A 15340-nucleotide genomic window follows, 5' to 3' on the forward strand; every position below is an offset into this window, starting at 1 on the left:
TAACCGGAAGTGGAGGCCGGAGCTGCAGGAGAAGAAGAAGACGCCGCTGCTGATGACACCAGCGAAGGAAAAGTAATGTAAGTGAAACAACTTGAAATAATCAAATATGCGGCTGAACAGAGTCACGGAATTGCTTTAACAAATACGTTTACGGCCGTGTGATCTAATTTGTAATTTCGCTCAACCTAAATGTCCCTTAGACTGAATCTCCAGCGTCTGACAGATATTCACAAACTGTCCATTAAATCCTGCCAAAAATACGCCTAAAAAAACACGTGACAACGTTTCATGTCAGCAGCAGACACATTAATAACCCCCCCGGGTTTCTCACATATCAAAAAGTCGACGACGTGCGATCCAGAGAGGAAAGTTGTCTAATGACGTCTTTTTTCTGTCTTTCCTTTTTTTTTTTTTTTTACACGGCTGCTAACGTGGCTAATGCTATCAGAAGTTTCCCTTTCATGAGCATATCATTAGTTTCTCACCACAAACCCCTGCTTAATCTAGCAATGTTTATAATTAGTGTATTGTTGCCGGCTTTCATTTTTGGTACAACTTAAAAGTTCCCCGATACAGCTGTTTTTAAGACTACAGATGCGTTTTTGTAGCTACGTGCTTGAGTGCTTGCGTTATTTTGACTTTAACAAAGCTTTGTTTCTAAAGATAAAGGACTTTTCTTGTGATTTTTATGTATTTGTATAACTATTGTCACCTGAGTGAACCTGGACTGGTAGCTTGTGAGGTATGTGTGAACGTCATGTGGTGTGAGCATAACAAACCCCCTCCCCCGTTTATGTGGCCGGTAAGAACTTAATAATCGGTTTTATCTTTGAGACTTGAGTAAAGTTAAACAAGCATAAGCAGCTTGTTCCTGTGCGAGGAAACTTTGGTGGTCGCTAGAGCCTTTTAAGTCATAAAAAAAACTATTTTCTTCTTTGACGTTTGTCCTGTATCTGTAGGCTCTCACAGGTAATAAACGCAATTTTATTTATATATATATATATATATATATATGTATGTATCACGATAATTTCTGGCATTTATCCCAATAACGATAAAAATGACGATAAAAAAATACCAATTCAACTCCACCTTTGTAACTATAAATCTATCAACGCATTCAGTCTTTGGAGCCCCCAAAACACTGCTCTAAAAGAATACTAAATGCTAAACTACACCAATTAAATTGAATTAATAAAAAACAATTAAATTAGTCCACCTGTACTGCAAAACTGTAATGACTCAGATCCGCCATGTTTGTTACACAAACACATGATCAACGGGATTTTATGATTCTTTCTTTCTTTCTTTCTTTCTTTCTTTCTTGCTCATTTGCTTCCTTCCTTCCTTCCTTCCTTCCTTCCTTCCTTCCTTCCTTCCTTCCTTCCTTCCTTCCTTCCTTCCTTCCTTCCTTCCTTCCTTCCTTCCTTCCTTCCTTCCTTCCTTCCTTCCTTCTTTCACGCACGTCCATTTAACGCAGAACCATAAATCAGCTTTACACAAAAACGTCATCAACGGGAATTTATCGTTTTTATCGCGAGATGACAAATTCTTACCGTGGAGAATTTTTTTGACGGTATATCGTGAACGGTAAAATATCGCCCATTCCTAATAAATAAATAAATAAATAAATATATATATATATATATATATATAGCAATAGAATTATAAAGTGTCATGCAGTTTGATGCGTTGTTGAGGTTATGTGTTGAAAGCTGTGTTGGCTTGAATTTAACTGTATAGTCAGAAGTGTGTGTATTTCATAGTTCCTGTTTATGGTTTAATAAGGGAAAAAGTACCAGGACCTTTGAGACAGAGAGAGATTTACAATATACTTGCTTGAGCTCTGCTTGTGTTTATGGTGTGTGGACCTTGTCCTAAAGTGGCCACCTATCTTGACAAACCAGCCCTGACAGCAAAAGAACGGCTTGGATTTTATCTGACATCAGTTTACATAACATTTATATTTTGGGTCCAACGTTTTTGTTTTTTTTCCTAAGCTATGTTTATGCATTGTCTTAAGTTATAGGTTTTAACATGTGAATGTGAAACTAGGATTTGTATTTTGAGTTGACAATTTTTATGTGGACATATTATGGAATAATTTCTGTGCTTGAGATAATTTATTTGGGTGTTTTGAAGTCACTACAAATGTAAAAATGCTTAGATAACACAACTCTTAACACATTGTTTAGGATTATGTTAATCAGGAAACATGTTATACAGTGAAACATTCAGATTTGTAGAGTATTGTGACATCAAAAACCCACACTGATGAGAATTATCCAGCCTCCCTATCTTTATCCTCACCCAACTTCACATCATACTGCATTTATCGTACCACTGAAGTGGAGAACACCAAGCTGAACTGATCTCAAGAGACTTGCAGTGTGATGGAAAGCGGGTGGAGTAGAGTTGAATGGCCGACTCCGCCCCCAAAACCAGCTGCTATGAGAAGAACAATACATACCGGTACATGACTGAAAAAGGAGTATTTCTGGTATTTTGACCAATGGATGTCACAGATGTTTCATTAAAATGTCAGGACATAGTTTCAGCTTCTGAAAAAGGTCATATGTCACTGATGTTGAACTATAGCAGTTACAACAATGCTTAAGGTTGTTTCAATATCTACAAAGCATAATCATTTCTTAAATTAATCGTTATAATATTGATGTCAAACTACATAAAACAATAAAAGGAAGGTGAGAAATCAAAATGTCAATGGAATATCTCTGACTTTTCTAAAAATGGGGGTTTGGGACAAATGGCATTTTGAGTTACTTAATGCGTTTTTTAGTCAAAACCTGCATTCATAGTTAGATTTTAATGTAAAAGTGAGAATTTGGAAGAAAAGAAAGAAGGCGCTAGGCCTACTGATCCAAACATTTATTATGTACTTGTTTTCATATGCAATTTGTCATCATTGGTCAGTGGAACATTTTCCGCTTCATCAAAAGGAGTAGGCCCCTCCCCGGCTATTATTCAGGGTTCGGTCCCTGAGCTTCTTACACAGAAGCCAAAAGTAAAGGAAGTGCCTGTGATTTTCTTATTGCCATGGCAAATTGCCTTTGAGTATCCTGTTTGCTTTTTCTGTGTTATGTCATTCCATTCCCATTTTAAGTATCCCTTTCAAAGTCATTCCTGATCAGAAATGAAACCTTAAGAGGCTTTTTCAAGCAAGGAGATTCATTTTTTTTTTTTGGTTTTTATTGGAAATATTAAGGGTTTTTAAAATGTTTTCTTTTATCGTCATTCCAGTTAAAAACTCTACCACTTCTGTGCGAGTATTGAACACATCTCACAGCTTCTGGTTGACATAAACCATTTTGGCGTAACAGAGGAGATTGGTCATACAATTCCTGGAATCTGTTTCTGGGACCCCACCTATGTAACTGAATGAACAGCACATGTCCCGGCTTGCTTTGAAAGCTGTATAGTGATGCCAGGTTGTAGGACTAATAAACATAAAAGGACATGCAGTATTCATATGTTACTGCTAATTAGTGGTTTGTTGTTTTGGTTTATTTTTTTAAATCTCTGCTGAAAGCAAAACATAGATTAAGTATTACCTATTAACGTAGTAAACAGCATGATTGCAAAATGAAATCTTAATTTTTGCATTTGGTTGAAAACCACATTTGAACTTCCATATTTTTATTTATTTTTTGTAGTATGAGACTAAAGACTAAAATATTAACTTTGTCTAAACGTAAGTTTAGACACATAACCACTATTCTACTTATCAAGTTTTAGAACAACAGGTGTTTTATCTTTTAACTGTTACTGATAAGTATTACAATGCTTTATTAGGTCTTTAGTGCATGTTATTTCTTTTGTCAGTCTGTGTGTGCTCGAGTGTGAAATGTGCTGCCATATCTGCTGGTCGATTGGATATCTTACCGGCGTCGGAGCATAAAGGAGGAAGCCATGATGAATATTTCACAGGCCCTCTTGTCTGCACCTTCTTCCTGCCTTCTCTCCTCCCCCTTTCCCTGGGTTAGGGTTAGGGTTGTCATGACCCATTTGCTTGTGGAGGTTTTGAGTGGCCATTAGAGATTCCATCACAGCATCTGTTGGGAGCTGCTTAATGTGCGAAGCAGGTCTGTCTCTGTGTGAGAAGCAGTCTCCATCTGTGAGTTAATCAGCTGCTGCTACCTTTTGCCTCCTGTGTCTACAAGAATTGTTTACGTTTTCAGTAATAAGTGCATTTTGCAGTCAGTGTTGATAAATCATGTTTCAGCCATGCACATAAGATCTGCACTTTTCCAGACTGAGTTGCAATTTTTTTTAGGAGTTCCCATTATGCATGTTACCCATTCACATTGAACAAATGCATTTCCATTTGTAGATATAATGAAGTTATAATTTCGAAATGTAATACTTTACAATTGTTACAAAAAAAAGTTTAGAAAATGCTATTTAAACTACTTGCTTGCAGATTGCTGCTGCCTCTGAGGAATGTTAACAGGTTCAGCTGCTTCTGATCAAATGCATACAAACTGACTTATGTTCAAGTCAACAAAGTGCCTTTCTGCTTCCCCATTTTTGCTTTCCTGTGAACTTGGATGAGTTTTGTGTGTTTTTTAGTTCAAGAGTCCCATGTGGCCTTTAGTTCACTGTAAAATGAAATGAAGAGTAAGCAGGCATGGCAGGTTTACTTTTATATTTGTGCAATGCTTGGCTTCTACATTGTCAAATAAAACAGAGATTTTAAATATTTCATAGACAAAGCCATGATCTACAGTCACATGCTGAAGATTAAATCGAGCTCAGCAGCACACTGAGGAAAGCTGCTCACAACTAAACAATCTGCTGGGATGTCTTCCCTTTTATTTTTGCTCATATCTCCCCGACATTTCCTCAACATTAACCCCCCCCTACTTTTTCTTTAGTATTCATCACAGTTCAGCGTCGAGTTGTCCCTCAGACAAAGTGGATTTAATGTGCTCAGCAGTAAAATGTGTTCCGCAATCTTCACTTCCTGCTTTCAGCTGAGTTGTTTCCTGTCCTTTGACCAACTAGAAACTGACCTCAGTGTATCACCCAACTGGGGGCAGAAAAAAACTGTCAGCTATGCTTTAAAACACGGTATGCATGTTAAGGATCTGCGGTCTCTGAAAAACAAATTATGGCCACTGGAAATTAGTAGTATTGTATACATTTTTTCCCCCCTCCAACATAACCTGTGGCTTATGTTCATATTTAATGACTTTATGTTGTAATCACTGTATTTTGATAATCACAAAGACCATAAAGGTGTATTTAAATTTTCAGGCATTTGTTAAGGCAGGGCAAGTTTATTTGTATAGCACATTTCAGCATCAAGGCAATTCAAGGTGCTTTACATAAGAGAAAAAAAAACTTTAATGCGTGTTTGGACAAGGCATGATTCTGATTTCCTTGTTTGTGTGACTTGAAAAAAAGAAGAAGTTTTAAAGTGATTTTGTAATGATGCATGCAGCATATTAAAAACAAACGTTGATCTGTCAGCCCCTGCTGCAAGACTCAAAGTATACCTCAAGAGACTTGTTTTGTCAACAAGGCAGCTATGAATGCACCTGTGTGGTCAGAAGTGGCATTACTGCATAAAGTGGCTTTTATAATGTAATTTACTTTGAACTGCTGTAATAGTTATGCCATTTAAGTTTGCAATTATTGTGCATGACCTAATTGTCAGTGTTTATTTTCATGCAACCCCATGTTTATGTGCACACTTTAGTTGATGCACGGTTTTGTACTAATTAAACGGTAGAATTGAGCTCCTTTCTTTGTCCCAGTGCACATGTATACAGGGATTGAATTACCAACCCAAATACACAAGATTGAGATACAATAAGTAAATCAACTGCTTTCAGTTTTAGTATCAGACTTGACCTGTGCCACAAATCAAAACAACTGATAAACAGTGGCTGCAATTTTAACCATATATTTTTTCTACATTCTGCACGTTTTAGTTTAGTTAGTAGTTGTCAATGGTTCATTTCCAACTGGTATTCGGTTGTATTTGAACTCAGACTAAAATGTTTAAATGCATTTTAAAACTGGTTGCAGTCGGACCAATACAACAATTCAGGTGAACCTAATTAATGTTATACCTACTAATAATTTAAAAAAAAAAACAAAAAAAAACTCCTTTTTAAAGACATACATTTTTGAAAAGTAAGAATGAAATATGTATAAAATTCAAATTTCCAATAGCCTTTTATACTTTCTAAACATTAATTGCACATAGCAGAAGATGGATGTATTTTATTTCTTGGTGAAGTTTGTCAAATTGGGGGAAAAGTGAGAAATATTTTCAAGTTTAGGAGAATTTGTTTGTATGCGATCCCATCTCCGTGTCTGACTTTAGGGATGCGGTTCTTGATGCGATTACGTAGTCTCAGGTTTTCTCTGCATACGTCCTTAAAAATGTTCTACATGTTGGACAAGTTTATCCCAACTGAAGGAAAACCTGCAGAGGCAAAACAGGGCACAGCTTCAATTATGACTCTTAAGTGTTCTCCTCCAGCACTTGTTTATACAAAACAAGGTTAAATAATTAAGTCTTCACCTTAAGACTCAGTGTCAGTCAAGTTTTGGTATCAATAACCTAGATTTTCAAGTGTTTGGGCTAAGACAAAAGAGCTGAAGCTTGTTTAGATTTTTAGTTACAGGTTTTAACCAGTTTTTGGTAGTGAACTTTGGTGGTAAAATTGTCTTAAATTTTGACTCACCATTAGATTTAGTCCTTTTTTATAATGAATTGAAAGCCTGTGTTTTGTTTGTCATAGAACTTATCTGAACGTGTTGTTTTCCAGCTCCCACTGGTGAGGCCGCTGCTTCTTCCAGCACATCGACCCGCTCGAGCTGAAGTTGACCCCATCTGACCCAGCTTCACCGGTCTTCTCCACTAAACCCAAGCCCTAAAGTCGACCACACGCCCTCTTCCCCCTGCACCGTCTTCGTTCCCACAGTTTTAAACACTGCAGCATGGCAGGGCGAGGCGGACCAGCACGGACCAACGGCACTGCTGCAAGCAACAAGATCTGTCAGTTTAAGCTGGTGCTGTTAGGGGAGTCGGCCGTGGGCAAGTCCAGCCTGGTGCTGCGCTTCGTCAAAGGCCAGTTCCACGAGTACCAAGAGAGTACCATCGGAGGTGAGAGGTTTTTCTTTATGTTCCAGCGCTGGCCAGTACTGCCAACAATGGGGGTATCAGGGTCGGCTAGTATTTGCATTCTTGCACCCACCGATGCCATTTAATTGTTACAAACAGACTTGGTCTTTGTTGCTCTAAAAGGCAGCACAGGAAGTTGAGCAATGGTACCATGGAGCACCTTTTTGGACGTGAATTGTTAGATTGATCTAACAATGCATCATTAGCATTCTGATGGCAATACGCTGGAATTCTCGTTGTGAAAGCCTATCATTTCCGAAGGCAGCAAGCATCTTACTTAATGTAAAACAACCACCCTTATTAAGAGTTTATTAAGTTAAAGGAGGAACAACGGAGAAGCAGATTCTGGAGTTTGGTTTCATAATGAGACAAAGTCCCATATGAAAGCAGAAAAAAAATAACAGACAAATTACTATAATACAAAAACTCATTTCTAAGAAGTAAAACAAAATCTTGTTTCAATACTTTTTTTAGATTTAAGAATTCTATCTAACATTTTTCTTACCCCATTGGCAGAGATATTTTAGCTTAATATCAGATGACTTTGACTAGATTTAAGAACATTACGTGTATCTCTAGTGGGGTTGTTTTTGCAGTGTAGGGTTCATTGTCCTGGATGACCAGCACTTTTTCAGCCCCCGTTCCAGAAAGATGTGAGTTATGCTCTGGAAATAATCATTCGAGAAGTAACAAATAAGGAAATGAAAAACATTAAAAAAATGAGACTGGTCTTTGATCGGTGGTGTTATTAACTGATTCCCAGAGCACTAATATTGAAATATCTGAGGGAAAACACGGCATCAGACGACTCTGTTCAAAATTCAGGAAGACATTAACCAATTAAATGAGTAAAACTGAACTGCTTGAAATTATTAATTATTTCCCTTTTCAACTCAACGGTAAGAGTATAAACACAATATTTTGGGTCATGAAAGTATCCTTGTTATAAATCTACCCGAGTGTTGTATCGATTCTTGGCTCAGAAATATATTTAACTGAGTGAAAAACCACATTTGTGCCGAAGTAGAACCAAACATGTTCTTGCCAGTTGGAGTATCTGCTTACTTGCAGGTCTTGATCTCCTCTGTTGTCATCTGTGCAGGAGAAGTGGTACAACCGGTTCTCTGCCCAAGATAACCTGACTAAAATGAGCCACTAGCCACTAACACATAACTGAAAGGCATGTTGATTATGTGGGAGACTTAACTTGAGCCAACACTATAAACAACAAAAAGGAAGCTTTCACCTTTTGCTTTTGAGTTTTGCGTTTAATGACGTTTACATAACAACAACAAAAAGACCAAGAGGCTGAGCTAAAGACTTTTGTTGCGGCTCATAACAAGAATATAATGATGCTTCTGAGCTGCTGAACATCTTTTCTGGAGGCGGACTCAACTGAGTGGATTTATTCTACGTTAAGCTGACTTCAGTCTGAGCAGAACAAAGGCAAGACTTTAACAGAGACGTTGGAGGGTTGGTCCAGCTGGACAAACATCAGGAACGGGTTTCCTCTGGAACTGCTGACTTCTCACACAGTTTCCCCCGCTTTTCCTCCTCCACATCTTTCCCACTGGCGTTCCACAGGCGCTGCGCTTGGCACTGCCGGCACACATCTTTGCATGCTTCCTTTACATAAAAGGTGCCAAAGCTTCCTAATTTACAAAAACAGGTTGTCTACTGCATGAAAAGCGCAGAGGTGATCAAAGAATTAAATGTTTCCTGTCTCGGCCCAAGAGTAATGTTGCTTTAAGATGTGGGAACAGGGTCTCGGCAAAGATTAAAAAACCAGTCAGCATTTTGTGTATTCTGCTGACCTTGTAGTCAGCTGCACGCCCGGTCAAAGATTACAAAGCTTCAAAGTATGCTCGGTTTCCTCGGTCATGTGACAGTCGGCTGATTATTTAAGATGAATACAACTAAACTTCCATTCATAATCTATAATATATTCTGATGCAAAACACAATGGGTTATTGTGTTTTGGCGTGATTCCATACTTTATTTTTATGATAATGTTGCTTTTTAGTAGCACAAATTCTGAATTTTGAAAGATTGTACTCCTTTAAATGTACTTATACTATATTCTAACCTTTATCATTACAACATGACCTGTAAATATCAAAGTCCACATCAGCAGAAAATAAATGAATTTGCAACCTTCACTTGTTAAAACTGAAACAATGTTTATTTCCAGCTGCCTTCCTCACACAGACGGTATGTTTGGATGATACAACGGTCAAGTTCGAGATCTGGGACACTGCAGGGCAAGAACGGTATCACAGCTTGGCCCCCATGTACTACAGAGGAGCCCAGGCTGCCATCGTGGTCTTTGATATCACCAACACAGTGAGTAGCGTGAACCGTAGCAGTCGCTCTGCCAAGGCGGCCAGACTTATGTCATCGGTTTGTTGACCCTCGTCTTCCAGGTTGATGATTGTTCACACCCAACAGCCTGCTGCAGAACTTTGTTCTTTCATGGTTTTTACAATCAAACGTTACTTCATAATTTAATGTTCCACATAATGAGTCCATGATTGTTTTATTTATTTTTCTTTAAGGATACATTCACTCGTGCAAAGAACTGGGTAAAGGAGCTCCAGCGACAAGCCAGCCCCAACATCGTTATCGCACTGGCAGGAAACAAAGCAGACTTGGCCAACAAGAGAGCTATAGATTTTCAGGTAAGAGGATATTTAGAGGTGTGTTACTGTAACGGATGAATATACACTGTTAAAAGTTCTTAAATGTAGTTTCTGTCTGTTTTTCTTTAGGAAGCACAAACATATGCAGATGATAACAGTTTGCTCTTCATGGAGACTTCAGCCAAGACCGCTATGAATGTCAATGAGATTTTTATGGCCATAGGTAAGTAAGCTCCTTGTGTCTGCAGCTCATAATCATTAATTAAATTTGATTATAAATGAATAAAATGATGCTGAGTTTTATTATCCAGTACACAATGTTGCACTTCCTCTAAAGGAGTCACTTCCCTTCATGAATAAGAGAAGAATAATCCTGAAGTAATAGTGACACATTTTTCGTAGTTTCAAATTCTAAACTGTAAGCTGATTTTCTTGGTCTCAGATGACAACACATTTAACATCTTTTTATAGCAAAGTGAAATGACTCATTTCACTTTGGCTTCGTTAAAAACTTGGAAGACTTTTGGAAATGTTTATTGGATAAAATAACGTAATTACCGGACGGTAACTTTGTCTGTTGTGTTACGTGGCGAGTTCACTAACTGTTTTTGCACCTCAAAACAGCCAAGAAGCTTCCGAAGAGCGAGCCGCAGGGCGGGACGGGCACCAGCGGGCGAGCCAGAGGCGGCGTGGACCTGCAGGAAACCGCGCCGCAGGGCAGAAGCAGCCAGTGCTGTGGGAACTAATCAATCAGCTGATCCAACCAGCCCACAGCTCCAATCCAGCGGACCAGATATCAGCCAGCTGTCAAAACCACATCCCATTGGTCAAAATCAACCCGTGACCGGACCAGCCCGCCCCATCAGCACCAACTTACTGTTTGGCAGACAAGTCCACTGGCCAGTAAGCTGCGAGACCCCACTGATGGTTGCAACTGGTGGATCAAGCAACCGACAGACCAACGAATCAATCAAATTACGCGCAATTACAGAATCAAGTTTGAATCCCCGGACCTGCCAACCCACGACCTCTCTTCTGATGATGGACACTTGACGTCACCTTGGAGGGGGGCAAAATATATCCTGTTCATGGAAGGGGGTGGGGGGAGAAAAAGATTAGTCATTACCAGTGGCACTTAATAACGCCTTCTTGTTCATTTTTCTGTGTTTGTGTAGAGGAAAATAAATGAATACAACAGAGAGGAGTATAAACAGGCTCGCTGGCCCTGTCCTTTCTCTGCGCCTCCTCGCTTTCCAAATACACCAGAAATGTTTCCATCAGGGTCACGTGACGCTTGATTTACGGTGCCTGCAGCATCCTTCACTTTTCTGTCTTGTTCCTGGTCAACTACCTGAATACAATGAGGTTTGTTTTTGTTTTGTTTTCCCCCCAGGAGAGCAGGACCAGACACATTTCTTCCTCGATGGTGATCTGTAGATTGATTGATTGATTTTCATTAACACTTATCTCGCTATTATTGCTTTTGACACAGACTGGTCAGTAATGGTTTTAAAACCTGGAGCTCAAAGGTTTTATGATCATCTGTTATCAAATCATATGCAGTAAAAAAGTACTTTGACATTGTCACCCACACATAATTTTAGCATTAATGTAATGTTTGTAAAAGGGCAAATGCATAAAAGATTTGTCATCTTGACCAAAATCACAACTGTATTGAAAACATTGTTGTATTTGGAAAATACTTTTCAGGTTTATAATCAATCTGTAGTTATTGTTGAGAACAATATCTTCCCAATCTTTACACATTTTGTCAGGCTTAATTATCTTGTGATGTTTCTTTTTCTTATGTCTTAATTGTTATTTTTTTTCCTCTGGAGATTTATGGTATTAAATGCACTGGTTTTCTCATCACCTTTGAGAATTGAGACGCTATCTTCAGTTTCTTTTCCATTTCTCCGTCTTTATTTTTGCAGTTCAGATCAGGGAGGAATTGGGTTTCAACAGTTTTGCCGTCCTGTAATGGCATCAACACCTAGCACAACAGAACCTGCTGTTTGGTGGGAGAAAATGACAGGCAAGGTTGGGGTCAATTGAGATTGGAAAGTGTAATTTTACCAATAAACAAGGGGGAAGGTATCTTTTGTTGTATGCCTGTTTTAGTCATTTAATTGTTTCGTGTTTTGAAGCCTGGGAATATCACCAGAAGTCATTCACACCAACCTAAGTACACTTTATAAACAAAATTGTCCAGTCCTCTAAAAAAGTTATGTAAATGTCCACTAGTGACTAAACATGTACATTTAAGGTCCTCATAAGACCCACCTCTAAAGTTGCTAGTATCATTTGAAAACATAATTTAAACCAGGGGTCACCAACCCTGGTCCTCCTATCCAGCATGCTTTAGATCAGGGGTGTCAAACTCATTTTGCTTGGCGGGCCGGATTTGACCAATTTTTTTCTTGCGGGCCAAACGCTCAAAATAACAAAAACGGTGCGAAAAATTTTGTTTCTAATCCTCTTTTTTTACTATTGTTATCTAATCCAATATCAGTTTAGTTAATTTTAAAGGAAATATGCACTTTGTTTACACTCTAATTATGTAAAATATATTTCTTTTCTTGAAATTTCTTGTTTTTTTTTCAAATTATGTAAGATACTTTTAATATCATTTTACAAAGATAAACAGAAACAAGTATGTTTTTTTTTAATATTTCGCTTTTTTATAGGAAATTTAATTAAAAGCAAAATCTTTCTTATTACATCCGAGAGTGTTTCTTTGTGATTTAGAGATTTTTCCAGTACAATTAAGTGTATTTATTTTAAAAAATTTGCGCGGATATTTACGCCAGTGTGCCGAAAAAGTCAGCACTTCTCTTTTAACTGTTTTACTTTGTCACTATCCTCGTATTCAAAACTGAAATTCTCCGAATAAATATGTTCTATCATCTTTTTTAGCAGTGATTATTTTTCCTTTTTATTCTATATTTTGCGAAAATATAGAATAGTAGTCAATAATAAAAATAAACGACTGTCTACAAAGAAATAAAATCGGCAAATGCAATCTAGAAAACTAAAAAAATTTCGAAAACTGCTCTCTTTGTGGAATAACGATGGATTTGTAGAATAAATATATTATAGGATATGCTGCGATTCATGGCAATTATTTATGCCTTCCTTTTTACTAAATTAAATTAACATTTCGTTTTTTTGCGTTGCAAACTCCTCGCGGGCCGCGGGCCGCACATTTGACACCCCTGCTTTAGATGTTTCCCTGCTTCAACACACCTGATTCAAATTAATGGTCATCACCAGCTTGTCATCAAGGTCTGGACAGCTCTGTTGTTGACACAGCTCCTTATATCACTGTGTGCTGAAGCAGGGTAGCATTTAAAACATGCTGGATAGGTGCTCTTGAGGACCAGGGTTGGTGACCCCTGATTTACACTATGGCCCTGCGATAAACTGAGGACCTGACAAGGATGTAGCTACCCCTGCCTTTTCGCCTGTAATGAGACGGGCTCCAGCAGATCCCCGTGACCCTGAAGAGGATTAACCATACCTGTCAAGTTTTGGATTTAAAAATACGGGAAATTCTCTGCCGCTGTCCCACCAGCCCAACCGAGGTCTAGTATTACATTTTAAGACAGATTTACAAGAAATCTAAAATAACTACCTGTCAACCACTTACAAACTACTTTTATGTGCTCAGAATCTGATAAATCTACCTTGATTGACTGAAATGCTGTGGACATTCCTATGTATGTAATTCCTATAATAGAGCCTAAAGTAAAACAAAAGTGGATTAAAGCAAATGTATTCATTTTATATTTTCCGTTTATATACACATTGTCTTCAAGTGAAACATTTACATTCTATTTTAATTTGTGGGATTAACTGTGTATAGAAAATGGATGGCTGGATCATTTACACGAGCGAATGGGCTTTAAAGCTGCATTTCACTTTTCTCTCCACTAGAGGTCACCAACCTCCCGTAATTTAAAACGCCAGGTTTACTGCCATAACCATAACTGTCTAAAGTCTCCCGTTTTGGCCGGGAAACTACCGTATTTGACCCCTCTTTCCAGCCGTCCTCCCGTATTAGTATTTTCCCGTTTTATAATTTAATAATTTTTAAACCGCAAACTGAATTGCCACTAGTCTCGCGAGAACTGCCACCTTCTGCAACCTGGGTGGCAGCTCTCGCGAGATTATTCGAGACAACGTTGCCGTTAAGGAGTAAACTCGGAACAACAAATGAGAGATGGATGGATGTAATAAGAGAGAAAACATTTCTGCCCAAAAATGCGAAGACTTCGTGTAAATATCTCTAAAAATGGGAAACCGAATTTACTTTCCTAAAGAGGAGCAGGACAATGAACAGTTACAAGTTCTGAAAGTTATTTCAGCTGGAGACACAGAAACATCCGTCTGTGTCATCAGCCATGAATGCCAGAGAGCCACATGAGTGAAAACGACAAATTAAAATAAAATGTAAATGTTTCACTTGAAGACAATCAATGCGTATATATCAGCTGAAAACATTTAAAATAAATAAATGTGCTTGAATCCACTTCTGTTTTCATTTAGGCTCTATTATAGGAATTGTCCACAGCATTTCAGTGTCAACAAAGGTAGAACTATGAGATTCTGAGCCCCTAGTTGTAGTTTTTAAGTGGTTGACCGGTAGTTATTTTAGATTTCTCGTAAATCTGTCTTAAAATGTAAGATACTGGACCTCAGTTGGACTGGTGGGACAGCGTTGGAAAATTTCCCTTATTTTTAAATCCAAAACTTGACATCAAAACTTGACATATCAAATTGACACCCAGTATGAGTATATTATATTGTATGAGTATATTATGATATGTAATATATTTATACTACTATAAATAGAGGTATGGGTATATTATAAACTCGTTGCAAACTATTTTGCTCAAAAGTGGAACAGATCTGGTGATAGTAGCAAGTATTGTTACTTAAGATGTGGATGGTGGGTTACTTAATCTTTTATTTTTGGTTCAATTTATTATTTCAGGAATTTTTGTGAATGTTTTTCATCCTTTTTGAGTTGTATTATTGTCATCTTTATGTATGTCTATGTGTGGACCCCAGGAAGAATATAGTCTTCCCATGGTGAAGACTAATGGGGATCCTTTTTAATAAACAAATAAACAAAGTAATGTTTCCAAAATATATTTTATTGTATTTTGGTATTCTTTTTTTGAAAGCCTAATGTTTAAATTATATTTATTAGATCACAATGCCTGCCTTTAACGTGTTGGCGAATCTTGTGCCGCGTTCCATTTGTCCTCGGAAGTGGGGATTTCTCAGTTCCCAGTGGGAATTTTCAACTGGAACGCCCCTCGAAGTAGGATTTCCCACTGGGAAAGTGGGAGAGTCTTCACCACCCCCGAGTTACCATTCCAAGATGGCTGCCCCGGTTGTAAACAGTAGAAGAGAGCTCTGTAATAATTCGTAGCACTTCATTCTAGTTTTGGTCACACTAAATCAGTCGTATACAAGTATTGTTCGGCATATATATGCTGCTATAGTGTAATTTACATTTTCCATGTGGTATATG

The 15340-nt window shown here is 38.0% G+C and overlaps 1 protein-coding gene across 1 annotated transcript; it reads left to right on the forward strand.

The window, feature by feature from the left end:
- Window positions 1–11895, forward strand: rab5c (RAB5C, member RAS oncogene family). Its single transcript, XM_061711327.1, has 6 exons — window positions 1–77; window positions 6804–7141; window positions 9351–9502; window positions 9715–9837; window positions 9928–10021; window positions 10423–11895. The coding sequence occupies exons 2-6, from the start codon at window positions 6976–6978 to the stop codon at window positions 10542–10544; spliced, it is 657 nt and encodes a 218-aa protein (XP_061567311.1). The 5' UTR covers window positions 1–77; window positions 6804–6975; the 3' UTR covers window positions 10545–11895.
- The last annotated feature ends 3445 nt before the right edge of the window (window positions 11896–15340 follow it).

The sequence above is a fragment of the Cololabis saira genome, chromosome 21 (assembly GCF_033807715.1).
Source record: "Cololabis saira isolate AMF1-May2022 chromosome 21, fColSai1.1, whole genome shotgun sequence".
Taxonomy (NCBI): Eukaryota; Metazoa; Chordata; class Actinopteri; order Beloniformes; family Belonidae; genus Cololabis; species Cololabis saira.